Below are 27,946 nucleotides of genomic sequence, written 5' to 3' on the forward strand. Positions count from 1 at the left end.
GACTAATTGGACTTAAGTCCCATTCATGCCTGATACTACAAATCTAGACAACTACCTGTGATTGGTAAGGTCATAGACCCTAGAGAAAAACCTAATTCCATGTTCCTAAACCAGTATAATTCCCAACTACATTCTAAACACCTATCCTTATATTCACAGAGTATACATCTCACCATTCATCAAAGAAGCATCTTTTCACAGCAGATAGAAACCATGACAAAAATCCACAATAAGGCAAAATATAGAGAACAACTGATTCCCAATTGATACATATATAACACAAGCCTTACACCTAAGGCTCGGAGAACATTTCAGAAGAGGAATGGAAGAATTCCAAATGCTAGAGGTCCAACTTGTCTGCTGCAAGATTGTGTTTTCTAGATATGACAGGAAATTCTTCCCATTAACTCTTAATATCATAATCATCTGAACAAGATTGTCACAATGACACCACCAGTTGACATCTCAATATGGGTGGATGAAATCTCACAAGGCCCCACCCATAGATAAAAGCTATAGACGATTAGTAACTGCTGAAAGAGGGAGATTCAGTCTTCTCAAGGGATGAGTAACCTGATAGGTTATCCAATACAAATAAAAGTGTGTCCACAGACAAGCAACACTCCACAAACTCAACAGGAGTGTATGTGTGTAAAAATAATTGAAGCAAAAAGAGTCCATGAAAGTTGCCGTGAAGTGGAGAGGACATGGGGGGAGTCAAAGGGAAGATAGGGAGTAAAAATGTAAATACAGTGCAAATATATGAAATTCTCCAGAAACGGTTTTAGAAAGAATGGATATAGCACATCCAGTAATGCTATTACAAAAGCCCCACTACTGGTCTTCTAGTGTCCTCAATAACCTCCCTGTTGCCCTTTACTGAGGCACCAACTGCCACACATTCACCCATGTTTTTTCTCCCATTGCTGGAATGCCATGCCCAAAAAAGACAAGGGCTGCAGAAACACTGTCTCCTGCAGACACTTCAGAATCCTCACAGGAAAGCTCAGGAAACTGCTCAGGGGCCAAAATAAGAACACTTTATTGCATGTACAAGGCACAAATTTTGTAGCTCCTTAGATATTTGCATGGCTATGCAATTATACTTTGCGGTATCATTATTGATGGTCTGAAAAGATACAAACAGCATAAATGAAACACAGCTCAAACTATGAAAAATGTAAACCATAAACATCAAAACCATATAACAGTCATTCACTTCTCAGTTGCTTACCTGCCATATACATAATTTCTTATACATATATACAAAAGCCTAAAAAAATATTCTGAGGCTAATCACTATATAAATATGAAAATAAATCTTTACCCTTAACCTCAACTTTATCTTTAGAGGAGGGAGGACAGTCTGTATTTATTCAAATTACACATAGTATTAAAAATCAAATGTTGTAAAATACCATATAAAGCAGCAAGTAGAAAAATAAATTATGAGAATGAACAGGCCTCGAAGGTAACAGTGAAAAAATGCCTACTTTCCCAACATTATTTTCCATAATGAAATTAAAATATTATCTAATATGTTAAAGTGCACTTAAAAGGTATATATATCATCACTGTGATTTTAAAAGTTGTCTAAGGAAAAAGGGATGCAATATAAATTACTTGAGAGAAATGTGTGAATATTTCAAAGTAAGCTTAAACTGAAAATATTTTGTCCTTACTTAAAATATACTTTAAATTTGGGAACACTTTTGAGAAATCAAAATATAGTTTCCCAGCAAGTCAGCTAAAAAATAGTTTTGAATTGCTTTTCCTTAAACAAGTTTGTTAAGCAGAGATGGAAACCTCTAATTTTAATATTTTATATTCAGATCACTGAAGATGTTGACTTGTTGTTCAAGTTACCTAGACAACATTCTGGTTAACACAGCTGTTCTGGCCCTACAACTAGAGGCAAAACCCCAGACAGAACTACTATATTAACAATACACCTTTTTGTGTTTTTTAATGAGTGTAGAAGACAAAAAAAATATATGTATGAGGGAAATAAAGAGAACATGGTAACATACAGGCTAACAGAGTCTATTCAGTGAGTGCCACACACATATCATCTAGTAATATGTAAGATTCAACCTTGTCTAGGATCCTCACTCTGTAAGGTACACACTAATGGCAAACTTAACTGTGTCACGAGTTATAAAAATAATCACTACTCTCACTTGCCATCTGTGTCTATTTCTCACAAAGCATTCTTCTTGATCAGAAATGTAACCTATTAACTGGGGCTGCAAACCACTAAACATAAAATAGCCATTCGTTTGTAGTTGCTGGAGATTGAATTTTCTTATTTGGGATAAGGTATGTGGCTTTTGTGGATAACTGTACCTAGTCAATTCCCAGTTAGGAAAAAAAAATGAAGCTCAAAAAAGTTAAAGTTTGATAACAAAAATCAAAGGCACAAAAGGTTGTTAAAAAGAAATGTTATTTAAAAAGAAATATTTATTGCTCTGTGTATACACGTACATATATCATTTGGTCATTATGGCACACATGTGTGAAGGTCAGAGAATCACTTTCAGGAGTTCAGTTTCTCCTACCATTGCAAGTTCAGGCATGAATTTGGGGTTGGCAAGCTTGGGCAACAAGTACTTTTACTTCCTGAGACAAGTTGCCAGTCCAGGGAATTGTTTTAATTCAAAAAAAGAAAAAAGAAAGAAATGTTTGAACATACATAATACAATTTACATAAGTAACCAGTATTATTTATGTTCTGGATAAGCTATTCAAAACATAGACCTGGATGAACCAAAATATTCAAGTCTCTTGCTAAGAATAATCTAATCGGTTCAGGCTACTGGAAACCTCTTTTGCTGGCTCATCCTGGCTCAGATAGTGAGGCCTTTGCCTCTTAAAGACGTTTTGGTCAGAAGGAGTGGGAAGCACTGCAAGTTCCAGGAGAAAAGCAAGACTAATCGTGTCCTGGGTGATGAGTAGTCACAAGTCACATTATCTAAAGGTCAGCCTCACTTTTTTAAAGCCAATTCTCCTTTAAATATAGCACTTTCCAAAGTCATGCCTAATAACAATCTCCCATTGTTCATGAAGAAGGAAATTAATGATTAGAGTTAGGGGCTGAGGAACTGGCACTATGCTGTAGGTAATGCTCTAAATCACAAGGCAATGTGAAAAAAGCATCAATATATTCATTTGGTAAAATATTGTTACTTTAGGTACCACTGTATTTTCTATGAAACATATTTCACATTCATAAAATCCTTTCCAAAAACAAAATTTCCAGATTTAAAATTATGCCACTACTACTGCCCGCCTAATTTCAGAAGACTGTGGCCATACTCCTAAGAAGGCATATGCACATTGGTCATTAGTGCCAACTACCTTCAGCCTCTGGCAGCTATTAAGTAGAATATATTTTTGTGGCATTGTTCTTTCAGTAGTATGTATTATACATAACTTCACTAAAATTTTCACATACAATTTAAACCACAGACTTTACAAGTAGTCTTGAAATTGTATTTTCTTGTTATACACATTTTTTCAAACATACCTTCATTTATTCATAAGAAGTATTTTTATTTACATTGGAGTCTAAAATATTTCTAATTTCTCAAATAAATTATATTCTTACTTCAGAAATTTAAAAAACCAATACCTCAATATCAAAAGGTATGCTTAACAGGGTTCTTAGTAACTGTGAACAACTGTGCTCTTCCTGCTTCTTAAAACATACCCAACATTATTAGGCTAGGGAATAGCAAAGCCAATTTGCCAAATGAAAATACTCATGCTATCTTATACCACCCATGGTTTAAAGATATAATACATAATATACTACCCATCCCATTGTTCTTTGTATTAAAACACTGAATTCCATAAAACAAAGTATTACGTGTTTGTGTTGAAATTTTTAAGTAAACATTGTCACAGGTTAACTACAAAGTCAGTTTTCTTATGAAGCAATTTTATAAGTGGGTTCTCAATAGTTTTGTTCTGAGAATGTAATTTTATTTTTCCGTATCATATTAAAAACATTAACACATTTTCTCTTTGTGATCTATAAGGGCCAGACATCCCAAATAGCTCACTGAGATAGAACAAAGAAAGCCCGAGGTTCCTGAGAAGAGGCAAGCACAGCTTAATTTGCCAGGCCGTGATCCTTCATAGGCTGGTGTTGTGTGATGCACCACTCCATTGAGAACCAGTGTCCCACAGTCAGTATTCTAGAAACAAGGACTCTATGAACTGAAGACAACCGGGGTTAACCATTGCAACAGCTCTTCATCTGTAGTGACTTTCTGGATGTGGACCCAGCTAGACTGGTAATGGATCTGCTGTCATCATCCTCTGTCCTTTTCTTCACTTCCCTGGGAGATGAGAGAAAAAGATTACAACTGAAGTAAGCTATTTGTTTACTTACCTATGGAGATTAACTACAGGACAATGGAAAATTATCAGTTTCCAAATACAAAGCCTTGATAATTTTACCATTAAAAAAAGTCTCATCTATATCTAAATTACAGGCTGTCTGCTACAAAAACTCATAGGGAGAGATTGATATCTAGATAAACAATTACAGGGTCACAGGTTTGTACTTAATACACCTGAATAGTGTCTTCTAGGAACCAAGATCCTTCTAGGAGATGCTGATACTGAAGAACCCCTGTGGTTGTTTGAATTAAATGTGTCCCAAATTCTCAAGCAAGTGAATACTTAGTCCCTAGATGGTAGTGCTGCTTATGTAAGTTCAGGAGGTGTGACCTTACTGGAGGATGTCACTCTAAACAGAATTTGAGGTTTCAAAATCTGGGTACCATTGCATGTTTGCTCTCTGCTTCCTGTTTAAGATTTGACATGAGAGCACTCAGCTCTGTTTTCATCTCCAGTCACCATGCCTACCTGCTGCCACACATCCCTGCCATGATGATAATGGACTCTGAAGCCTCTGGAACAATAAGCTTCCTAAAACTCTTCCTTCTACAAGTTGCCTTTGTCATGGTGTTTTATCACAGCAATAGAAAATTAACTAAGACAGCCTCTTTAAAAAATAAGGGATCCCTTTTCTCAGAAGCCATTGAATGCCTATAGCTCTTCATCTTGAGGTGGGATGAACTCCATGATAGGTTATTCAACCCCACGTGGTCGATCCTAAATATATTTATATATAAACAACATGAAAAGGGCTCAGTAGGTGTGTGTGTGTGTGTAAAACAACTAAAGAAGACATGGATTTGAGAGGGGAGTCAGGAGGACATGGGAGGAGTTGGAGCAGGAAGAAGGAATATTATAAATAAGGCAAAGATAGTACTCAAGTAAGAAATTCTCTAAAAAATATTAAATTAATTTAAAAAAAAGAAGTGACATTCACCTGGTGTCACTTCAGCAGGGGAATTCTAGGTTCAGAAATAGCATGCACAATAGCTAAGGCCTAAAAGAACTTGGGTAGTACTAAACAGAAAGTCTGCTCTGTCTATAGATTATATATTTGCAAAAAAAAAAAAGTGGATTCAAGTAGAGATGTAAGTAAAATGAGGCCATGAGGCTTATTAGCCACATGGGAAGGAGCCTGGGCCTTACACTCTACGTAAAGTGCAAGGTATAGACTATGAGCAAAACGAGAAACTGCAGTTTTAGTTATAAATATTATACTAGAACTAGAGTGTATCACAGTGGTGGAGAGGTTGTCCACACAAGGCCCATTCCAGCACTGGGGGCGGGGGGGAATGAAAGAGCAAAATCAGGCAATCAAACAAATACATATATATATAGAAGTGATGATGGAGGAAATCTGAGGCACAAACATTTGCACCTAAGTAGGAAATTGTAGTACTCAACTAGATTCAAGAGAAGGAGAAAGTGAAGTATAGATTCAAGAGACATACAAACACTAATGAATCAAAAATTCTCAGAAGCCACTGGCAGTGGAATTGAATCAAGACTGACTTATGTGACTAGGCTTTAATTGAATCTGTGTATTATGGCTCCAACTTTTACACTTTCATTTTATTAGCTATAATGCTAAATTCAAGGCTAGTCCCTTATTCACTTAATATCTTACTGAATCTAGTACAGGGCTGTACACACATCAAGTCTTCATAATAATGCACATATTATTAATCCTGCAAATAAATATTAAGGGGAACATATGCACCTACAGCTTTCATCTGGCCTTCAGTTTCTTGAATATACTAAAAATGCAGGTGTGTCCTATGTTAAGGACATATTGATAATAAAACTAGAGGTCCAAGCCTGGTCAAATAAAGTTATAACAACAATAGCACAGCAGTAAATGACTCATAAGAAGTCTGTCTGATTTAATAGCCTAAAAGTCTACTAAAGAGCTATGGCCTGACTGTCACAGGACTGAGATGATCATTCCGTCAAAATGTCTTTGCTCACCAATTGTTGGTTTTTAAAGACTTGCTGGGCGGTGGTGGCACACGCCTTTAATTCCAGGACTTGGGAGGCAGAGGCAGCCAGATTTCTCTGAGTTCGTGGCCAGCCTAGTCTGCAAAGTGAGTTCTAGGACAGACTCCAAAGCTGCACAGAGAAACCCTGTCTTGAGAAAAAAAAAAAAAAAGATCTATTTTATTTTTTGTTTATTTATGAGTATTTTATCAGCATATGCTGGTGCACACATGTGCCTAGTGCCGGTGGAGGCCAGAAGAGGGCATCAGATCCCCTGGAACTGGAGTTACAGACAGCTGTATACCAGCACATGAATAACTGAGCCCAGGTCCTACGAAAGAGCAGAAAGTGCTGCTAACCAATGAACCATCTCTCCAGCCTTGCACACCAGTTGTTTAAGTAAAGCTAGTGTCCATGCTACACTGTAAACAGCAGCTCACATAGGACCAGACAAACAGCAATGGTCTTTCCTTCATTTTACATAAAAAGACTTGAACCTATAGTTGGGATGTGACTAAGATACTCTATCCTTGTAACTTTACTATGGCCCCACAAGACAACTGAGCACTAAATTGTGACTTTATTTAATAGAATGGAGGCTATTTCACAGAAATATAGACTTCTAATATTGGAAAGGACATTTGAGGCCATTTTATTCAGTCCTCTTTCTAATTGTACAGATTAGAGATGTCTGCAATAAAGCAGGGATGTGTGGATGACTCCAGGGCTTCCATTTAGGAGTGGACTTTGAGAGCCCATAAGAAATCTCAGAAGTTACAGCACCTTCCATACAGGCCTGAGAACTTAAGGTTGATCCCCAGGGCCCATGTGAAGGTGGAAGAAGAGATCCAACTCTATACATGTATACGATGGCATGTGCATGTCCACACTCACAAACACACATCATATGCACACACACATATATAAGCACACATGTATGACACATATAATTACTACTACTACTACTAAATATAATAATAATAAATAAATAAAGCTTTTTTGTGAAGAATGAACTTTGAGTCTCACTTTGTCACTCCCTTCCAATATGTAGGCAGCAGCTTGTTGCCACTTACAGGGTATGAGATTTCTTCGCTGAATGCTTGTACCCAGAAATGTTTCAGATTTTAGAATTTTACAGGTTTGGGAATATTGTATAGATTTTACCAGATAGGCATCCATAAGTTAAAAAAATAATTGAAATGTTCCACGATTAAACATTTTTTGGTCATCATGACAACATGTCACAAGTGTACAAACTGAGACCGAGTATAATGCCAGCTTTTACTAAGCCTTGGCCCAGCAACACTCTAAGGCCTATGGGTTCTTTCCTTCACTATATGTAACTTGTTCAGACATAGAAACTAATGCTCCCAATGGTCCCAAAAGCACAGAGTCATCATTTGACTTAGCCGATAAAAGTGTGGCAATGGCTGCTTTCTGCCAACAGTAACATTAGCTCAGGCTAAAACAAAGCAAAAACTCACATGTTCAGAAGACTCTGTGTTTAAACATCCAAGTTTCTGCCTATTCTAGGTTACATATAAAGTCAATGCTGTTTTTTGCTTTAAGCAGATGATTTCCTTGGCTGAGGTGGGAGTCCTTACACCATTGTTAATGTCCAAACTGTTCAATGACACTAAGTCTGAGCCCAGGACACCTGCTGTTCCTTGCCACAAACAGATGTTTCTTGGACCTATGAAAGACCTGAGGCCTGTTTCCTCATTTTTTCAAGTCAGGGTAGTCATCTCTTCCTAGACCACACTCCAAGCATTCTGATCAGAGTCTAACTTACCAGGTGCTATAAATCTGTGTCACCAATTAAAATGTAGCAAGGAAAACCACAGGTCAGTTTTCACACTAATTATTCTTACACAAATTCAAAAATCATCAGAAAAAGAACTGCATGCAGAAAACTATGTAGTTGTTTGTCTATAATTAGAGAACACTGTCCTTATTTAAATTTTGTGGATTTTTTTCCCTTTTGGTAGATACATAATTCCTTTATCACAGCAAGAAATCATGCTTCCACTAGTAGTGACAGACTGCCTTAGTTAAGGTTTCTGTTGCTCTTATAAAAAACCATGGCCATGTTACTTGGGGAGCAAAGGGCTTATTTTAGCCAACAATTCCACACCACAGTCCACCAGCCAAAGAAGTCAGGGAAGGAAATTGGAGGCAGACACTGAAGCAGGAGCCACAGAGAAACACTGCTTACTGGCTTGCACCCCATGGTTTTCTCAACCTGCTCTCTTATCCACCACAGGACCACTTGCCCAGGGGTGGCACCACACACAGTGGGTTGTGCCCTCTCAGTCACTTATAAAGACAACACTCCACATGCTTGCTTACCACGTAGTCCATGGAGTCATTTTCTCGACTGTGCTTTTCTCTTACCAGGCAAGTCTACCTTGTGTCAAGTGGACAAAAAAACTAATAAGGAAAATTGACCCATTGTCAACTTGAAACACAAACACACTACTGTTAAATCATAATCTTTCCTTTCTTGTTCATCTCCAAGATCTCAATATTATTAGTATTACAATATAAAACATTTCAACTTTTAAAATACCAAAGTGTTTAAATTCAAACACAAATTTCAAAATTCAAAGTTTCTATGATATAATCAAAGTCTCTTTAAAATTCCAAGTCTCTTAACTGTAGAATCCAAATAAACAAAAAAAAATTTGCATACTTTTCTACTCCAACATGGAAGAACCAGGGCAGTCACAATTAGATCAAAGCAAAGCCACAGGAAAAGTTCAATGTTTGATTTATGAGACCCACTCATATGGGCTTCAAAGGTACGTGCCCAGTCTAAGCTCTATCACACACACACACACAGTGTGGCTCATAGGCTGAGACCAGCTACAAGCTGAAGGTGTTTTCGTCTTTGATGGTCACCCCATGTTACTGGCATCTCCAAAATGCTGAGTCTCTGTGCAACTGAGCTCCATTTTGACCAACAGATTCTCCTGAGCTTACTTTAGGGACCTTGCCCTGCCACATAGAACCAAGCTTAAATTTCTCTCCAATCCCTTCAATCCTGGGGATTCAACTGCAGGGGAGGCTGTACCTTCACCAATGTCCTCACATGGCCTCTCACAATACCGAGTCTCATCTGCTCTCCATTACCCTTTTATCCCGTAAAAACCCAGTACCACCTGGGAGACATCAACAAGTTTGGCTGTCAGTGTGAAATACAGCCTCAGCCCACCTATGGACCAGGGCTTTTGTATGCTGACCCTAAGGAAACACAGAAGATTTTACCTTAGTAGTACTTGTCTCTTAGTAGTCATCACTAATTTATCAGCCCCAGCTGACCAGTGTTGATAGTCCCAGAAAAGCAAAGATTCCATTTTAGTGCTTCTGGTCTCTTCTCAAACACAGCTGATTCAGCCCCAGCTGACAAGAATTATATATTCTCCATTCAAAATATCACATGAAGAGTCCCAATAAAGTCTTTGAAGAAGTCCAAAACTTCCCTCTGACACTTCAGAATCCAAGCCCCTATCATCTGTATTTTTTGTATCTTTCAATTTTCTCTTCAAAACTCCCACAGAATAACTCATTAAGTTATGAACATCAAAGATTTTTCTAGCCTAAAGTTCAGTTCCATAATCCTTTCACAATCTGCCCAAAACAATATGGTTAGGTCTGTCCTGGCAGTAGTCCACTCTTTGGTACAAATTTCTATCTTAGGGTTATTATTACTGTGATAAAACAGCATGACCAAAAGGAACCTGGGGAGGAAATATTTTTTTTGAGCTTACAATTCCATGCCACAGACCATCATGGGAGACAGGACAGTGACCTGGAAGCAGAAACTGAAGCAGATACCATGGAGAAATGTTGCTTGCTGGTTTCCCCCTCATGGCTTGCTCAGCTTACTTTCTTATATAACCCAGGACCACATGGCCAGGGGGACCAAATGGCCAGGGGTGGTAGTATGCGGAGTTGTACCAAATCAATCACTAATAAAGAAAATATCCCAGAGGTTTGCCCACAGATCAGTCTGGTAGGAGTACTGTCTCAGTTGAGGTTCCCTTTTTCAAATGGCAGTATCTGTGTCAAATTGACAGAAACCTAACCAAGGAACACACCAAGCAGAAAATGTAAATCAGGGAGATAGTACAGGCATATCTAATAATACTTGAAGAACTGACATACATGTTTTTATGTAAGTCTTCTAATGATGAGTTTTATTCTAATCCACATGTGAAATGTTATGTATTCTCCACACCACTGCCTTCTTTTAATAATTACAAAGTGAGCAATTCAGACAGTGATTCCAAATGGTATGATATGTAATTTGCTATTTTTACCCTAGTTGATCAGCAAAATTTCCTAATAGATAAGCTAATAACAGCCTGTTGTGTTTAAATTTTGGTTTCAGTAGATGATTCTATAAGTCAAGTATCACCTTTCATGGTGATATTTTACAAAATGTTCAAAAAATACTGCAGCTATATCTCTTTTGTTCAGTAATAAAAATATTTAGCCAATGTTGACAATGAACAAGCAGAATTACTAGATTTTATAATAGATACATATACTGTTTTCCTTACTATTAAAGACAGAACTATGTTCTACAGGAGATATTTTAACTACATGCTATTCGGAAGAAATCTGACATATCCATTAGGTCAGTGAAAAATTGAATTTTCTAAAGACAAGGCAAACTTTACCGAGCAAGATGGAGAACAGCTTCAACCACATTGGAGCCATCTTTGGCACTGGTTTCACAGAACAATGCCCCATAGGTCTGTAGAAAAGAAATATACAAGTTCAGTGAAGGCTTTGGTTAGATTTCCTGATACTTGAGTTATTAAAAACATTTTTTCCTAGCCAAGTATGGTAGCATGTGGTGATACTTGTATTTGTGCTCTAACAAATAAAGTTTGCCTGAACATTAGAAGGAGGAGCTAGCCACTAGTTAACCATAGGGGTTTGGAGGTCTGTACAGACAGACAGGAAGTGTTAGAGCAGGGTAGAGAGAGGAAATGGGGTGGAGATAGGAGCTTGCTCTCTTTCTGCAGAGAGTTTCGTAGGAGTAAGAACTTGCTGCTCTGCCTTGATGATCTTTCAGCTTTTACCCCAATATCTGGCTCTGGGTTTTTTATTAATAAAACCGTTTAGCAATTTGTGTTACAGTGGCACACTTTGGAGGCAAAGGCAGCTTGATCTCAGAGTTTGAGGTCAGCCTGGTATACAGAGTGAGTTCCAGGCAACCAGTGCTACAAAGAGAAACCCTGCCTAGAAAAACAACATATATTTAAGGAGTGGAGTGGAGTGTGCCTGGAATACCAGCACTAGGCAGGTGGAAGCAGACTTTCAAATCCTGCCTGTTACACGTGACTCTACGCAAACAAACAAAACAAGCCAGTCTAAGCACAATAATGCTAGGAATAGTTGCTAATCTGAAGATTTTTATTTTATATTTAAAAAATGCAAAATTTCATTTACAATAATTAAGCACATAATACCACATATTCTCTTCAAAAATTTGAGACAGATGAAAATGACAGTTTAAGGTAGTCATTTAGGAATTACATATCTACCAAAAGAATGTTTGCAGTATCAGGTCAGTTGGAAGTCCTTGATTACATAGCAAGACCCTGTCTTGGTGAGGGGAAAAGGGTGTGTTTGCTTGGTCCAGTGGCTAAGGCTTCTTCCATCATTCTCTCAGCTTCTTCCATCAGAGTACAGAGCTCCTGTATTGCACAAGTGGAATATTCCAGTCCACAGACAACTCCCATTAGTTGCCCTTGCATAGTTAGTTGCTCCTCTGCTTCTAACCTTTAAATGACTCTTATCCTTTTTGAGGCAATATTCAAATGCTTTTCCCCAGCCAACCATACACTGCTTAATCTCAAGTTGAGGTAATTTTCCAGCTTTACCTTATATCATATCTTTACCCCATAAATCTCTAGGTACCTGGCCTTTTCCTGTATTTCTCCAGTGGCCTAAATTCCAATTGATCTCAGGATATTCATACTTGCACTTCTTAATAGCTGGGTTGCCTACCTCACTTCAATTCCTATTTTTGTATTGGATTCTTTGATAATCATTAAGTTGTTTCTAATTCTGAAAAGTATCTATTAGGTCTCCCTGTCATAAAACCCCACAGGTTTTTTTTTTTATTTTTATTTTTTTGCACTTGCCACAATTCTAACAGTTATGTATATATGCAATGGTAAAGCAAGATGGAGACAGATTCTTTCAATAAAGGACAATTATGGATGCAACATCCTTGGGTGAGGATTAAATATTACCCTATAGTGTAAAGGAAGGATTTGGTAGCTACTCTGTAGCACTGACAGAGAAAAGATTCTACTGGGTTTACATAAGCAAACTGACAAAAAGAAATCTATACAAATCACAAATACACATGTGTAGTAGAAACAGTACTGTTGATGGTTATATATGACAGGAAGAAGTAAAGTAAATCTTGAGGATTTCAAGAGTAAGTCAAAAGATGCACGAGGAAGCAACTTGAGAACTCAGATTGGCACTAACAGATGCCAGGCCAAGATCCTAGGTCTAAAGAGGCTACAGGGAAAACTCCTGGCATATGAACGAAAGAGATAAGCGTCATGTTGGAGATCAAAATGAGTAAATATGTAGAAGAAAAGATTGTGCTGCTGAGAGTAAAATATGCAGGCAAAGGACTGTCTCCAACAAAGTGAAGTACATTGTCCCCAAGTCAGAGAACAATATGGGTAACCACTGTACTAACAAAGTGAATGGTACAAAGAGGAAGGAATGACCCTGTCTCCTGAAGAATAAAACTACACAGGAGTGAGGATTGTTCTCAACAGAGTCAATTACACAGGGTGAAGACTCTCCCTAACACAGTCAGACACAGGAGTGATGACTTAATCCACTACAGTGAACTATGTAGGCATGAGGACTGTTTCCAACACAAAGAGCTACACAGTGAGGACTATATCAGAAATAGTCAACTACACAGGATGAGGTCAATGTCCAACACCAACAAATACAGGCTCAGACTCTTAACACAGTGTAATATACAGTGGTGAGGAATAAAGCATAGTGAACTACAAGGGGTAAGGTATGAAAAAGACAGGTATGAACTGTCCCTAAAACCATGCAAGGTGAGGTCTGTGTGCAAATACTCAAGGTGAAAACTATTTCCAATAAAGTGTAGGACAAGGAGTAGGAGATTGGGTCCAACACAATGTGTTGGACACAGTCTTCCACTACTGTGTATTAATACACAGGATGAGGATTGTATCTAACACAGTCAATTATACAAAGTAAGGGCTGGTTCAAAACAAGGTGAGAATACTTCATAACACAGTCAATTATACAGGATAAGGACTGCCTCCAACACACTGAAATAAATAGGGGTGAAGACTGTCTTCAACACAGGAACTACAAAAGTCTGTCAGCTACACAGAGATGTGAACTTTTGTAACACGAATCTTAAATGGCCTTATTAATAAAAAACTTGAGAGCCAGGTATTGGGGTGAATTCTGAAAGATCAGAGAAGCACAACAAGCCACAGCTAACCTCACCTCCATAACTTCTCAGCTGATCTTGTTTCCTCAAACTGGAAGCCTCTGGGCCCTCATCAGAATGGTTCTCAGCTGAACTGCTGCTAGAAGCTTAAAAGCTTAACAAGGCTTTAGTTCCTGGTCCTCATGCCTTATATACCTTTCTGCTTCCTGCCATCAGTTCCTGGGATTAAAGGCATGTGTTACCATGCCTGGCTGTTTTCAGTGTGGCTTCGAACTCACAGAGATTCAGATGGATCTCTGCTTCCAGAATGCTAGGAAAATGTGTGTGCCACCATTTTCTGGCCTCTATGTCTATCTAGTGGCTGTTCTGTTCTCTGACCCCAGATAAGTTTATTAGAGTGCACAATATATTGGGGGACACAGTACCACCACAAACTGTGTCTACCATTGTGAACTATACATGAGTGAGAGCTGTTTCCAACAAGTGCAATATATAGGGAAAGAAATGTCTCCAGTATAGTGAACTACACAGTGATAAGATCTGTGTCCAAAATTGGTAACAACACAGGATAAAAAACATCTCCAACACAATGAACTACACAGGGGGAAAGTACTTTCTCAAACACAAGGAACTAGAGAAGAGAAGATGACTTTCTCAACTCACACTCTCAGTGAAGTAGACAGATATGAACTGTCCCTAAAATAGCCAACTACACAGCGTGAGGACAGTGTATAACAGTGAACTACTAAAGATAATAATTATCTCTAACAGTGTGTGAGACATAGAGGTGAAGATTGTGTACAGCACAATAAAGTACACAGGAGTAAGGGTGGTGTCCAAAACAATGAACTATATAAGCATGAGGACTGTCTCTAACACAGTGTACAATATAAGGTGAGGTACAACACGGGGTGAGGACAGTCTCGGCGCAGTGAACTACACAGGGAAGGACTGCTTTCAATTCTGAAAACAATGATCTACCATGATATTATCTCATTTTGGACGCCCCCCACTCTTACCATGGCCAGTTTTTCTCCAAGATATGCTGAGATACACATTTGTTTCTCTGCACTAGCAGTATCACGAAGATCAGCCTTGTTTCCTACTAACATGATAGGAACAGGACTGTGGGCTCCATCCTACCAGGAAGGAAAAGAAGTAGACATACATCAAACACTGAAACCAACTATAGTGCTATAACAATGGTACCAGTAGGTACCATTGTCCATTTGTCTAAAGGAGCCAAATTTATTATCCATAATCATTTATAGTTGTAGAACAGAATACATAGCTATTTTGATTATCTATGTCTTACTGCTAATTGCAACAATCAAATTGCTTACATTAAAAATAATATTTTTAAAATTCAACATGCCTTGAAGTACAATTACCCTTCCTCCTCATTTGCAAATGAGAAGTCTGCAATTCAGAGAAACGAAAAGCTGAAAGTTAGGTCCCAACATGGCTGTATTGCCCCACTTATGCAATGTTCCACTCTTGGATAGTAAAAAAGGTAAAGGGTATGAGACTAGTCATATGCACAGTGCACAGTATATTACAATCACTATACAACCCAGTGGCATGACCACAGAATTCTCTTCAGTTGAAATGTCCACAGGATATAGGGTAACACCTTCTCCTTAAAACAGTGTTCATTCTACAGCAACTGCTTTATCCCAGGTGCAAATTATAGATCATTCTTCATTTATCCTAGTAGAAGACTAGAATGTAAAGTTCACTTCTCTAGTTTACAACAAAGCAAAATAGTCATGTCATAAATTCCAAAGCCACCCAATCAGTGTGTGCAGACTTCTATAGGTTATCAGAACCACTAGTGAGGCCAGGAGCTCATGTCTGGAGGCAAGGGTCTCATAGAGCATATTTCACCTTGTAAGGCTGTGATGTAAATAAAAGATGTGACATGCATGACAGAACAGAAACACACGTTTCTGGTTCCTAGCTACAATAAGCAGCCATCCCACAACAAACACTTGGAAATTAAACTTTGAAGTGCTTAAACGACATGCTCATTCAGTTTGGTATGTTTCTCATATAGGGTCAAGACATAAGGACAAACATGAGACTATATTTGACATTCATCTTTGACTTAAGGCATAAAAGTGTATTTAATGTGAAGGAGAGCAAGGAGCACATGGCCCTCCTCCATAATTGTTGTTTCACACATTCAGATGCTCATGAACTATCTTCTCTGGTGATCTCTTCAGGATTCATGGTGAAGACAAACAAATAATTAGTCACACTAGCCAAGGAGCTGAGTGTCTGTTGGGGCCCAGTGTTGAGGTCAAGCTGTGACCTATTAAAAGGTCCCTTGAAGAGGGGAGTGAGGAACTGAGAGATGCTAGATAGGAAATACAGAAGTAGATGGAGAGAAAGATGGAGACACAGGATAGCTTTGAGGGGCCCTGGGTCAACACCCAGCAGTCCTGAGTTTATTCATGATGGGCTTTTTATACATCAGCAAGGGGAGGAACAAAAGACCTTCCCCTCTCAAGGTCAATGTAACACCATTAACCACACCTTTGGCCAAATATTCCTATTATGCAGCCCTGCTGGGTAAAGGAAGCTCAGACTTTCTAATCTTGAGTAAGGCCTTACTAGGGAGCCTCTCTGGGCCCCCACACTGACTAAATAACTTCCTAAAGTCATATAAATAGAATGTAGCATCCTTTCAAGTACAGATGTAAACACTACTTTCTCTGTGAGGTCCCCTTGGTCCTGTTGCCTCATCACAGGCCTGGGCTCCACCTTCTTTATTCTTCTGCAATACCTGCCACTTCCTGCACACCATTTACTTGCTGTACAATTCCTTTAGCTTGCTGTCTTATCCATGTCTACAACTAGCAATGGTGACACTCTCTTTAAGCCAATTAATAGGGACTGTGTAATTTCAGTCCCTCATCTTAGGAAGAGCCATGGGGAAGTCTCTTTCTGGCCATTCTTTTTCTATAGTGAAATTCAAATGCAATATGATTTGTCTTGAACACAGTTTTCTTCCTTTTCTGGTGCCATGAGAAAGTGATATGGGTGTTTGAAAAGCTCATTTGTAATATGCATCTGCAGTGTCTCACTTAATGTAGGACATTTCCTCATTGGCTGACCTTGCCTTTTGAATTACCATTTTCTGAGCATTTTCTTCAGCATACATAAAGCCTGAAAATGGAGACTAAGCCCCAAATATTAATGATAAGATGTTTGGCACAGGACTCAGTGCTCTAGACCACTGAGTTCTATTCCATAGTAGAAGGCTCTCTTGCAGAGACAAGCTCCTTAGGGTTCCTTTAGTTTCAAGGCAACTGCTATTCATTTGTAACTCACTACTGTACTTTATCAAAGTACTGGCCAATGTTGAGTCAAGAGGTTATGACTCCATTCCATCCCTACATACTAGTATTATGAAAACAAGCAAGTATCATATACTTTCTATGCCTCAGAGTTCTCACATATGTAAAAATTGCTTGTTTATTTCTTATTTTTTTCAGATGTTAGAGAAATAAATGTAATATATTGATAATTTTATCAAGTAAAATATTACATAAATGTGAATAATTTTAATTACATTCATAGTGACTTTAAGATACGGTGCTTTGGTAAAACACAACATATTTATGTTTCACCATCAAAGAATTATTCCAATCACACAACATCTTTTCCATAAATTCTGTAGTCAGGAAGCAAACATTAATTCACAGGCACACTTGAGAGCAGACAACACTAGTCTTCAGCCTGTAACTTAATATGTTTAAAATACAGATGGTATTACTTACTTGGGAAGTAATATTTACCAGTAGTTTATATTTTCTAAAGAGTACCCTGTTGTTTTTATGCTTGTTAGTAACAAATGGCAGTAAACAGTACTTTTACAAATTCTGATTGTGAAACCAAATGATATGAAAGGTCCTTAAGTGGAGACATAGTCATCTTGACATAAAAGGCACCCATCCCACATGTTAAAAATGCCAATTCATGTTTCCAAGACATCTTGTGATTTCTAAATATTTCCACATGACAGCTAGAATAATCTTAACTTTGGATCTTATCCCTGTTAACATCCCAGTATTGTCTCAGCTGTTTCTAAAACTCCTGCCACACTGTACATCCAATCCAATACTTCCATGTTTGTCAAAGTTGCTTTTCTGGGTATCCGTGTTTCTACTTCATTACACAGGATTCCTATGTTTTATCTATCAAAGAATCCAAAAGTTGTTTCCAGAAGCTACTTGCAGAAGTGTCTTCAACTTGAGAATCCATCTTGGAAAGGTTGCCAATTGACACTGGAAATTGTCAATCTTCCTGAGAGCACAGATCAGTAGCTCCTAATCACGTACACACCAGCAAAAACAAACAAACAAAAAACAATTGCATTTCTTAAGACAGTCCATGACTCCCTTGCATCTTCTGTTTCTTCATTATAATCCTTACCTCAACCATATCCACCCATTCTCGTACGTTCAGAAAACTTTTTTCACAAGTAACATCATACAGCAGTAGGACACCATCTGCTTTTCTGAAGTAAGATTTGGCAATACTTCTGAATCTGGAAAAGACAGAGCAAAAGCTCAGTATCAACCTGTCATCTGGTCCTTGCCTTGCACTTCATCCCTCATATGGCCTTTAGCTTTTACTTTCTATATCCAATTCCAACAAAAACTACCGAAAAGCTTCTCTAAGAGAGGTCTAGTGATCATTGAGAAAGCCCATCCTTTTCTCCACCTGGAAACTCCAAGAATGTCTCCTAACCCCAAACTTTAGCCCCAACAATGGTGAAAGCATAATGAAAAAAAGTTCAACCCCAGAAACCAGCAAACAGACAGATGGGAAACCAAATATTTGTCTCAAAAACGAGGCAGTGAGTGACTGAAAAAAAATCTGATATTGACCTATGTCCTTTGCATGCACCTGTGTACCTTCCCACATACATATGTGCAAAGGCACAAATATGCAAAATGGTGGAATGCCCAGTCTGCTGGAGAATTGTGTTCTGAAAGGGCAGGAGGAGGTTTTAGTGTTTGTTTTGTTTTTTAAATGAAAGGAGATAATATATTAAGGAGTGGGACCAGAGGAATCTGGATATATGCTGTTTTTTGCCTGTGGCCTAATCTCTAAGAGGCCAAAAATGGGGAAAACAATGAGGTAAGATTTGCAGTGACCAAGGGCAGATTGTGTCTCCATGGTCATCGCTGAATCTTAGTGCAATGAATAGTACAGACTCAGGCCCTAAAACATACTCACTGCACAACTGAGAAAATTTTGACCCACAGGGATTAAGATAAAATTAAAATTTATGTTTCATACTGCTAGTCATTGGCAATAAATCTAAGATATGGCATAACCAGAAGTTTATCTGCCTCTTATCTTGTGTAACCGTTGCCCTTCAATCAAGGATATTTGGTAGGGTCTGTTTGACTATCATGTAGTGCTCAAAACTAAGTATCCCTCACAGTGACACTGTATTCAGAAATATTGCCTCCTTTCCACAGCAAAGCATGCAGTCACAACCAAACATCAGCTCAAAAGAAGATCAAAGACCCTCTTCTCTTACAAATGATACAAACATATGGGAGGAGATGTTGGAAAGATGAGCTTTATTGGTATTACATATACCTTACAAATGCAGAATCTTCAAACACAGTAATATATTATGACTATAAATAGTATAGTCAACCCTATGAGGCTTTTATTTGTATTCTTTCATTCAAAACACTATGAAAAGCACTTGCCTTTCTTGACCAGCTGTATCCCAGAGCTGAAGAACTGTTCGTTCACCATCTACAATCAGAGTTTTCATCTGGAAATCAACTCCTGAAATAGAAACAGCACAGGTAATTCTGTAAGTTTTGGCTAAAGCCAAAGCCAAAGTAAAAAGAAATGCACTTAGACTTCAAGGAACAAGCTTCAAATAAGTCAATTTACATATGTAGATATGGATGTACTATCTGCAGTCTTGCTGACCTAAGGTACAACTGACTCTATGGAATAGAGCAATCTCAGCTCTTTTCTCCTAGATGACTGAACTAAGTCCTATATGTGTACATGCAAAACTATCAGAATGCATGTGTATGCACATGCATGTATGTTATGTGCATGCTATTTATACAAGTATATGTATGCATATAACATTATATGTATGTACATGGATGTTCACATATGACTATTGTATCCACATACACGTGTATATTTATGTGTGTGTAAATATGTGTTTATCACACACAGAGACACACAAACACACATACACATGTATGTCATGGTCTCTCGCAACCACAACAATACTTTGGTTATTTTATGAATTAAATTGAAGTGAAATTTCACTTTTGTTTTCTTAAAGTGTTTATCAGAGAACTATAAATTTACAGATATGTCCAATGTGGTGAAGGCAATCAATTTGGTTTATCATTTCTGATTGTCTAAATAATTCCTTAGATGAAGAAAAGTAAGTGATAATTAGTATATTTCAGACACCTTCTACCGTTTATTATGTAAATTTGAAAAAAATGACATTAAAATTTTCTTTTTGTTGTTCTTTATGTAGTTTTGTTAGCAGAGTAATAGTGGTAAGAAGAATTAGGAAATTCTCCCTCAGTTTCTATTTTGTGGGATAATTTAAGGAGTATTGGCGTTAGTTCTTTGAAGATCTGGTAGAATTCTTTACTGAATCAACTTGGCTCTGGACTGTTTGTGGTTGGGAGATTGTAATTACTGCTACTATTTCACTAGGGGTTCTAGGCGTCTTTAAATTGTTTATTTCATCTTGATTTAACTTTGATAGATTGTACATATGAAATTGTTAATCCATTTCTTTTATGTTTTCCAGTTTGGTGGAATAAAGGTTTTTTTTAATTTTATGATATTTATATCTTATTATTTCATTTGTATTTATTATGCCATGTGTGTGAGTGCCTATAAAAGTCAGGAAGGAGTGTAGGATACCTTGGAGCTGGAGTTAACAGGGAAGTATGAGCTGACTGATATGGGTGCTAGGAACAGAACTTAGGCCCTCTGCAAGAGCAGTACATGCTTCTCAATGTCTAGGAAGACATCCAGATGTCTTCCTAGCCCTAGAATACAGATTTTTAAATTTATTATTCTCTAAGTTATCTTGGTGTCTACTGTAATCTCTTCCTTTACTCTCTTTTTAAATTTGGATCATCTCTCTTTTCATCTTTGGTTAATTTGGCTATGGATTTGTCAATCTCGTTGATTATCTCAAAGAACCAATGCTTGATTCACTGAATTTGTATTTTTGATACTGTTGTTTCTATTTCACTGATTTCAGCCCTCAATTATTTCTTCTCCTCTTCTATTTTGGATATTCTCTATTGTTGTTTTCTATAGCTTTCAGGTATGTAGTTAAGTTACTATTATGAGATCTCTCCTAGTATATGATGTAGACACTTAGTGCTATGAACTTGCCTCCTAGAACTGCCTTTACTGTGTCCCAGAGATTTAGGTATGTTGTGTTTTTATTTTCATTCTATTCTAAAAGGTGTTTCTTTGATTTATGCCTTCATCTTATTTTCATTCAGTACTGACTTGTTCAGTTTCCATCAGTTTTTATACTTCCTGTTTTGCTGTTGTTATTGTTGTCAGGATCCTTAAGCCATGACAATCAGAGAAGATGCAAGATGTTATTTCAACTTTCTAATATCTGTTGAGAATTGCTTTGTGTCCCACCCCCACTCTGATATATTATAATGTTCAGGGATGATTTATTCATTTTGGCCTCTTGGGTATAGTTAATCTTTTCAGACTGAAATACTGCATTATCTATTATGAATCTAAATGCAAAATTTCTCAAGAAAAGACTTGCAAACTGAATTCAAGAACACATCAAAGAGATTAGCTATCCATCATGATCAAGTTGGCTTCATCCCAAAGATTCAAGATGGTTCAAAATATATAAATCAAAGAACATAATCTACTACATGATCATCACATTTGATGCAGAAAAAGACTTTGAAATAATATACCTACCTGTGATAAAAAGTCTTGGAGAGATTAGGAATACAAGGTACATTTCTCAACATAATAAAAGAAATTTGCATCAAATCTACATCCTCAACAGTGAAAAACACAAAGCATTTCCACTAAAATCAGAAACAAGACAAGGATGTCTACTCTCTTTATACCTATTTAGTATAGGGCTTGAAATCTTACCTAGAGCAGTAAGACAACTTAAGGACATCAAGGGGATTCAAATAAGAAAAGAAGTCAAAGTATCTTTATTTGCAGCTGTTATGATAGTGTATGTAAGTAACCCTAAAATTCCACCAGGAAACTAATACAGCTAAGGAGCAAAGAAGCAAGACACAAAATTCACACACACACACACACACACACACACACACACACACACAGTACCCTATATCTTATATCCAAATGAAAAACAGACTGAGAAAGAAATCAAGGAAACAGTACCTTTCACCACAGCCTCAAAAAAAAAAAAATCTTGGGATAACTTTAAGTAAGCAAATACTTGCACAATAAAATCTTTAAGGCATTGAAGAAAGAAATTGAAGAAGATATTAGAAAATGTAAATACCTCTGACATTCTTATATGGATGGGAATATTGTGACAAAGGCCATTCTACCAAAAACAATCTACAGATTAAATGCAATGCCTACCAATATTCCAACACAATTCTTCACAGAAATTGAAAATGAAAATACAGTCTTCAACTTCATATACAAACACAAAAACACAAGATCTCTAAAATAATTATGAATAATAAAAGAACTGCTGGAAGTAACACTATCTCCAAGCTCAAATTGTGCTAGAGCTACAGTATTAAAAAACATCATGTCTACACAGAGGAAAAAAACAAACAGCAACAACAAAGAAAAACAGGATGTTATTGGCATAAAAATAAATACATTGATGAATGAAATTGAACTGAATATCAAGACATATGTCCACACACCTATGAAATCTGATGTTTGATAAAGAAACCAAAAATACACACTGGGGGAAAGACAGCATCTTCAACAAATGGTGCTGGTCAATCTGGATAGCCACATGTAGAAGAATGCAAATAGATCCATACTATTACCCTGTACAAAATGCACTCCAAATGGTCTAAGAAGCTTAGCATAAGACCAGATACCCCACATTGATAGAAGCGTAGATGGGGAATAAGGATGACTTCAGTGGCACAGGAAAGGATTTCCGAACATGGTATCAACAACACTGTCCTCTACAACAATTAACAATCAGACCTCATGAAAAGCTTCTGTACTGTAAGAACACTGCCATTTTTGCCCACATAATGAGAAAAAAATCCTTACCAATTATATATCTGATAGGAGATTAATATCTAGAATACATAAAGAATTAAAAATAACTGAATATCAAGAAAACAACTCAATTAAAACATGGGATACAGAATAAAGCAGAAAGTTCTCAAAAGATGAAACACAAATGGCTGAGAATTATTTAAGGACATGTTCAATATCCTAGGCCATCAGAAGACAGTAAATGAGAACTACTTTGAGATTTCTCTTACCCAGTCAGAATGGTTAAGACCAATAGAACAAATGTCAGCTGATACTGATAAGGATACAGGGAAAGGGAAATACTTATTCATTGTTGTTTGGAGTGCATACTGGTACAGCCATTATTATGGAAATCAATGTAGTGGTTGTTCAGGAAGCTGGGAACAGATCTTCCTCAAGACAGAGCTACGCCATTATTAGGCGTATAACCAAAGAACTCTATATCCTACTACAGAGATACTTGCTCATTCATGTTCTTTGCTGTTCTATTCATAACAAGTAGAATTTAGAAACAGGCCAGATGTCTTTCAACTGAGGGATAGGTAATTAAAATGACATATATTTACACAATGGAATATTATCTAGCTATTATGAAAATTGAACTTATTAAATTCATAGGCAAATGGTTGGTTCTAGAAATATATAATCCTGAATGAGATAACCCAGGCCCCCAAAAACAAATATTCCATGTTTTCCCTTCTATGTGATTGTTTGCTTTTACACTTTCAATATGCTAAAGTAACATAACAATAAAATGACTCCTGAGGACATAGTGCTATATATACATATAAGTGTCTTGCTCAACCTACACCAGAGAAGCTTCTTGTTACAGTAAATGGGAATTAACACAAAGACCCACAATTGGACCAGACACAGAGAGTGAGAGATTTTGGAGCACTCAGTCCTAAAAGAGATCCAGGTTCATTAATCTATGTGGAAGAGGGGGCAAAAAAAAAAAGATTTTAGGAGCCAGATTGGGTGGATGACTCCAAGGAAATAGTGTCTTCCAGAGACAAAAGGACTGATTATGAACTGACAGAGACTACATTAGCAGGCATGGGACCTACATAGTTTCAAGCCAGATGGGGTCGCAGCAGTGAGAGAACTGGACAAGGGTTCCTACCCTTAACAATGAAGACACTTGTAATTGGTATCTATTGGTGAAGGGAAAATCAGTTTTCTACAATGAAGTGTTATTACATATATGACCCACACTCCAGGGCTGGCCTCTGCCCAGGAGTAGTAACTCAACACAATAGAACTCCATGGCTTTTTTTTTTTTTTAATGTGGATTTTGTTTTTGAAAGACACATACACACACACACACACACACACACACACACACACACACACACACGCACACACACACACACAGGCAGAGAGGGGGTGGGGAGAAGATGAAATTGGGTGAGTAGGACAATAAGAGTATCTGGAAGTAGTTGAGGGAGGGGAAAATATGATAAAAAAAATTTAACCAAAAAATATTTTTTTGGTTTGAAAAAAAAAAATCCCCCAAAGGAAGTGGCACTATTAGGAGGTTTGGCCTTGGTGGAGGGAGTATGTCATTGTTGGAGCAAGCTTTTGATCAAGCTTCCCTCAGTGTTACGGTCAGTTGACTTCCTGTTGCCTGCAAGCCAAGATGGAGCCAGCATGACATCTGCACACCACCATGTTCTACATGATGATAATGGACTGAACCTCTAGTCCCCTCAATTAAATGTTTTCCTTATAAGAGTTGCTGTGATTATGGTGTCTCTTCACAGCAATAAAAAACCTTAACTAATACAATAAGATTAAAAAGACTAAGAAAGCCAAAAGAAATAAAAGAAAAAAAGTATTGCTACATAAACTCATTTTCTTGTGGACATATGGAAAGGAACACAAATACAAATTTGAATTTGACTTAATCTCAAATTTTCCATGGTTATTGAAAAGTTCTTAACATAAAATTAAGGGTCAGAAGGCTCTCTACCCTAGCCACCAATGGAAATATGCACTTCTTTCCACATATCATTTTTAAAATTCATTTTGGTCTACTTGTATCCATTGGGGTGAAAGTTCCTTGAAAGTTGAGATTCACTCATCTTTCTTCACTGTGCACCTCAGCGCTTCTACAGTGCCAGGTGCTCAACAAAGGCTTGAAAAATAAGGGTGGAATTAAAGAATCTACTATGTCTTAGCAGGGTTTGTTTGATTCCACTATCTACAAAGATTCCCACTGTCAGTCAATTTCTTTATTTGATTTTGGTGAAAATAAAGGATTATTCTACCATAAGGGCACACACACAAACGCACACAGCGTCTGTATACCTGAATGAATATGTAGGTTTTTTTTTAATCTGTAAATCTGTGTATATAATCCTGAAAGAAAAGAAATCAAGCTAGAGTTGGTAATTCTTCTGCTGTCAGTGGAGGTAAGAGCCATACCTAGGGTTGCACTTGTGTTCCCTTGGAATTCATTCTTGCAGAGTCTCATGAGGAAGCTGGACTTCCCCACTGCAGCATCTCCGGCAAGCACAATCTTATAAGCCTTCTGAGATGTGGGTTTGGAGTTATTATCCACCATGTCTGTCTAGAAGGAAATAGCCACACAGGTGATGATGGGAGCCATTTTTCATCCTAAGTAACATGCCATGAAGAAAAGAGTCTCAGATGACACCTACTTGAAGTGAAAGAGCTGAGATGGGTTTTCTGGAGGAACTACCAGTGCTGCCTTCACCAACAGACCCCCGTGGCTTCCAGTGTAAGACAGAGGCCACACTTTCAGAATCAAATGCTTCTTCATCCCTTATATCAGGAACCTATCCAAAAAAATCAACAATTAAAAATCAAGTCTCTCACACATACATCACACACCAAAGAAAAATAAAACTATGCTACTGAGTCTACTATCAGTGTGATTATTGAACAAACCTCCTCTTAAGACAAATCTTTGAGAATTCCTCCTTAGGTTGGTAGGGGAAAAAATACATTCTAATGACTAAGCTTCCTATTTATGACCTTAACAGCACAGGTTATGTGCTGTTAAGACAGATTCCCATAAAATATGGTCAAGATTTTAGTCAAAGGAAGGCATCAGAGTACCATGGTTTCTAACTTACATCTGTATCTGATGCATCTCCCCCAAGGCCCTCCTGTGTTCCATGTGAACTCTGAAATCCTCTCTGATGCTTGTAGTCCATCTCAGAGTCACACTCATTGGAGTCTCTCAGAGTAGACAAGCCACTGTCAAAACAACTCTCAGGCAAGCTGTCAACTTCATAATTCATCTTCTGCAGAGGATCACAGAGAGCCAAAGAGTCACAATCCTCATCTGCATATGAAGAATGGAATGACCTTGTGATAAAAGAGGAGACAACTTTACCAAGGAGTTCACAATGTACGAGAGCACAAAGGGACAGGCTGACAACATTGTCACTTGCCAGGAGATACATGATGTTCCCTTGGCATAGGAGAGGAAGTGTAAAGTGCAATCAGTTCATTCCGTGCAATAATCTATGAATCCAAAAGCCCTCAAATGCGAAACCTTATACATATAATTCTTTTAAATTGGCTGATCTATTTCCTGATACAAAGAATGAGTACCCTAGATACAAATACAATCTTACACTAATAAAATATCCCTAGAATACAAGATCTTTTTTACTATTGTACAGTTTGACCATATTTGGAATAGTTTGTCTATTTCTAGATTGTAACTCTTTTCTATTTGTTATTCCATTTGTTTGTTTGTTTGTTTGTTTTCAAGACAGGGTGTTGGGAAAATTTTCCCTTGGGAAAGAGGAGGGGCTATTAGGCAAAGACTACCCTCATTCAAAGTCCCAATGACAAAACTAAGTTCAATTTTACCAAAGTCTGCCCTGGAAAACCAATGAGTTTATTGTGTATACATACAGAGCATGGGTGAGGGTTTACTGACCAGAATGTGAATGAGCCCAAACAGGTGCACAGGAAAGTCTCACCCAGTGTGGAGGATGGCTTCCCCACAGTTGCACAAATAGAGCTCCCTCTCTTAGTCTTCCCAATACATATGTACTCCAGCCTCTCCACAAGACTTCAAGGCCATGTGCAATTAGGGTAAAACACGTATAACTGGTTACAGGACAATGACTGAATACAAAGGTGAAGGTCCAATGACCCTCTCTATCCCCTCCTTCTATGAGGAAAAGTCAATAGTCAATAGCCCAAACTTCAAGATTTTTTTGCAAGCAGAGTTTTTATATTACCATACAAAAGAAAAGCACCCTGTTAACTTCATATATCATTAACCATCAGAAAAGAAGATCTATACAGGCCTCGGTGGTTTCTAGTTGTGTTCAGAATGAGGAACAGATGAAGCTGTCTTTGCCACTCTGTGGTCCTGATGATGTGATGAAGACACTGTCTCTTAAAACATACTATAGAGGAACTCTTATTCCAGTACCAGAGCCTCATCTGTGGCATCGTTCTTTCAAGAATAAATCATGAGATTTCTGAAGTAATTTTGTTTTTTATGCTTTCCTCTACATCTTGCTGAGAACTGCTCTTAACTATTAGTCCAGAAAAGTAGCATCGAATCTGCTACATTTTAAAAATATGTATTTTAGTAATAGCATATTTCAGCTACTTATAAATAAATAAGCCACATTTTATAAAATTAATAAATCAACAAACAAAAATCAGAACCATGTTTTTACACAGGCAGTCTGTAGTGAGGGACTTTCCCAATGGAAGCAAGAGCATCAGCTATCACCAGGTGTGGTAGAGCACCTGTTCTGTTCTGTAGTGAGAGACTGTCCCAGTGGCAGCAAA

General features: G+C 37.6%; 1 protein-coding gene across 1 annotated transcript in view; it reads right to left on the minus strand.

Annotated features, from left to right (window-relative positions):
• Positions 1-3,709: 3,709 nt before the first annotated feature.
• The window catches only part of Rasef (RAS and EF-hand domain containing), a 68,059-nt gene continuing 43,822 nt past the window's right edge, over positions 3,710-27,946 (minus strand). Inside the window, exons 10-17 of the mRNA XM_059254476.1 lie at positions 26,257-26,491; positions 25,819-25,956; positions 25,583-25,727; positions 19,606-19,687; positions 18,308-18,422; positions 14,887-15,006; positions 11,070-11,146; positions 3,710-4,343 (exon numbers count right to left, since the gene is read on the minus strand). Coding sequence (XP_059110459.1) covers positions 4,238-4,343; positions 11,070-11,146; positions 14,887-15,006; positions 18,308-18,422; positions 19,606-19,687; positions 25,583-25,727; positions 25,819-25,956; positions 26,257-26,491 — 1,018 coding nt within the window. The 3' untranslated portion in view covers positions 3,710-4,237. The remainder of the gene's footprint in view (positions 4,344-11,069; positions 11,147-14,886; positions 15,007-18,307; positions 18,423-19,605; positions 19,688-25,582; positions 25,728-25,818; positions 25,957-26,256; positions 26,492-27,946) is intronic.

The sequence above is a fragment of the Peromyscus eremicus genome, chromosome 2, assembly GCF_949786415.1.
Source record: "Peromyscus eremicus chromosome 2, PerEre_H2_v1, whole genome shotgun sequence".
Classification (NCBI taxonomy): domain Eukaryota; kingdom Metazoa; phylum Chordata; class Mammalia; order Rodentia; family Cricetidae; genus Peromyscus; species Peromyscus eremicus.